The sequence below is a fragment of the Lutjanus erythropterus genome, chromosome 21 (assembly GCF_056507025.1).
Source record: "Lutjanus erythropterus isolate fLutEry1 chromosome 21, fLutEry1.hap2, whole genome shotgun sequence".
In the NCBI taxonomy this organism is placed as follows: domain Eukaryota; kingdom Metazoa; phylum Chordata; class Actinopteri; order Lutjaniformes; family Lutjanidae; genus Lutjanus; species Lutjanus erythropterus.
This window is the reverse complement of record NC_139337.1, coordinates 32,939,634-32,942,216: the sequence shown is the minus strand read 5'-3', so window position 1 is coordinate 32,942,216 and position 2,583 is coordinate 32,939,634. Positions and strand designations below refer to the sequence as shown.

At 49.4% G+C, this 2,583-nt stretch overlaps 1 protein-coding gene across 1 annotated transcript in view; it reads right to left on the bottom strand.

Annotated features, from left to right (window-relative positions):
- Nucleotides 1-330: 330 nt before the first annotated feature.
- Nucleotides 331-2,583, bottom strand: part of LOC146307951 (uncharacterized) — a 6,984-nt gene continuing 4,731 nt past the window's right edge. The window contains exon 5 of the mRNA XM_084747566.1: nt 331-1,717. Coding sequence (XP_084603692.1) covers nt 532-1,717 — 1,186 coding nt within the window. The 3' untranslated portion in view covers nt 331-531. The remainder of the gene's footprint in view (nt 1,718-2,583) is intronic.

The window sequence follows — 2,583 nt, the reverse complement described above, 5'->3', positions numbered from 1 at the left end:
TTTTTGTCTTTGAGTTGTGGACAAAACAAGACATTTGAGGACGTCGTCTTGGACTTTGGGAAACACTGGAGAAAATAAATGTAGAACTGTGTAATTAAAAAAAATAAGTGATTAATCGATAATGAAAATAATTGTTAGTTGTGATTTTGTGACACCTGAAAGGTTATTAAAGGCTTTGTCTTCTTTTAATCACCTTTAACTTTATCATCACCTCTTTTAATAAACATTTTTATGCAGATGATGCAGTTTTATATTCATCAGGCTCTTTTCTTAATCTGACCATCATTACAGGAAGGACTTGAATAATACGTCCAAACGTGGACGTACGTCCAAACGTGGACGTACGTCCATGTGCTCCAAATGTTTGGACCTATTGTTCGACTGACAAGATGATGACAGGATTAATTGATTGATTAATTGAGAAAATAATTGATAGATTAAGTGACAATGAAAGTAATTGTTGGTTGCAGCCCTGCTTCAGAGTTGTGCGATCAATCAATAAGTCAGCTTCCTGATTGGTTTTCCTGATCCTCAGATCTCTTCCTCCTCCTGCCTCAGACCAGACTCCACCTGTGAGATCATCCTCAGCTTCTCCCTGTTGGAGTACTTCCTGTATGATGTCACTTCCCCACTCCTCGATGCCACATGACGTGATGATGTCATGTCAGTCGACTCAAATGATTCGTCCTCGCCGTGCATCAGTTTACAGTAGCCTGTTGCTCCGCTGCTGGTGGTTGGCAGGCTCCGCCTCCTACCAGGGGCGGCGGGCGTGGATGAGGAGGAGGACAGGAGGTGAGACAGGGAAGAGAGTGACAGGTGGGAGGGGGTGAGGGAGGAGGAGGAAAGGAGGAGTAGGGCCTGGGAGCCTCCTGGTGCCTCCTGGTGGAGACTGGAGGAGCTGCTGAGTCGGGGGGGAGTGGAAGAGCACAGAGGAGGACATACATATGTCTCCTCCCCCTCCTCCTCCTCCTGTCTGCGGTCTCCCCACTCCCTCCCCCTCTCGTCCTCTGCTCCTACGGCCCCAGCACAGCCCACTTCGGCCCGAGCCGAGTGGCTCCTGCGGGGAGCAGGTGGTCGTGGGCGGCGCAGGGGTAAGGTGAAGGAGCTGAGCACCTCCTTCTGTGGGGAGGTCCAGCAGGTGGAGCGGTGGGGGGGGCTGAAGCTGGGAGGCAGGGAGAGTCTGTGGGAGGAGAAAGAAGGGGTGAGAGGAGCATGTGGCTGCTCCTGGTAGATACTAAACACCATGCTGCTTCCTTTTCCATCACCTCCTCCTCCTCTGCTGCTGCTGGGCAACGGTTGCCTAAACAAAGTCCCACCTCCTCCCTCTCCTCCTCCTCCTCCCTCTCCTCCTCCTCCTCCTCCTCCTCCTCCTCCTCCTCCTCCTCCCTCTCCTCCTCCTCCTCCTCCTCCCTGCTTCCTGCTCAGCAGTGAGGCAGGGTATGCCTTAGGTTTGGTCTCCAGACTCTTTGATTGGACGTAGTTGACAAGGCCGTTGAGGGGGTTGACTGAGGAGCGGCGGGCAGAGGAGGAGGAGGAGGCGTTGGGTTTGCGGAGACTGTGGAGGTCGATGACAGTGGAGTAAATGTCCCGCAGGTTGATCACTTTGGTCTTCTTGTCACGGTTCTCGTGCAGGACAGCATTTGCACAGATGAAGAGGAAGATCCCTATGCCCATGATGAGAGGACCGAAGACCTTCAGCCTATCAGAGTACAGATACCTGCAGAGACATTTAATACAACCAATCAGAGTACAGATCCTCAGCTGCTAAATGTTCCAACAGCAGGCTGTTTTATCAGAACCTCATAAAAGATCACCGCAACCTAATAAAAGACACTTAGAGCCTGTGACATCTAGAAGGACCACTACAACCCTCTATGACAGTGTTTCCCAACCCTGGTCCCCGGAGAACCCTGTCCTGCATGTTTTAGATGTTTCCCTGCTCCAACACACCTGATTCAAATGATCAGCAACAACCGGAAATTACCTCTAGAAACACCCAAACAACCCCTACACCCTTATGATTCACAACAACCCCCTAAAGGGCCCCTACAACTCCCTAAGAACCAATACAGCCAAAAAAACCTCCTAAAGGACAACCAGAACCTGTTAATCTCCCCACTGACCACAACAAACACCCATGAGAAGATTGGAACCACTTAATTTACCCCAGGAACTTAATAGACCACTATAACCTCCTTAAGGACCTCTAAAACCACCCTAATGACCAATACAACATTCTCAAGGACCACTAGAACCTACTCGAAGGACAAGTACAGCTTTCTAAACAACCCCTAGAACCCCCTAGAGGCCCAGTGGAACCTTCTTAAGGCCTCTACAACCATTAGGACCATTTTAACTTCCTGAAGGACTGCTAGATCCTCTTAAAGGATTACTAGGACTTCCACAGTGACCATTACAACCTCCTACAGGCCACTTCATTTGCCACAAGAATTCCCCAGGAAGGAATTTTAGAACTGCGGAATGAACCTTCCAGAAAACTACAAGAACCACATAAGCGTATTCTCCTCAAGGACCCCTACAACCTCCTTGCTGACCTTTAGAACTACATATCAGAGTAATAAT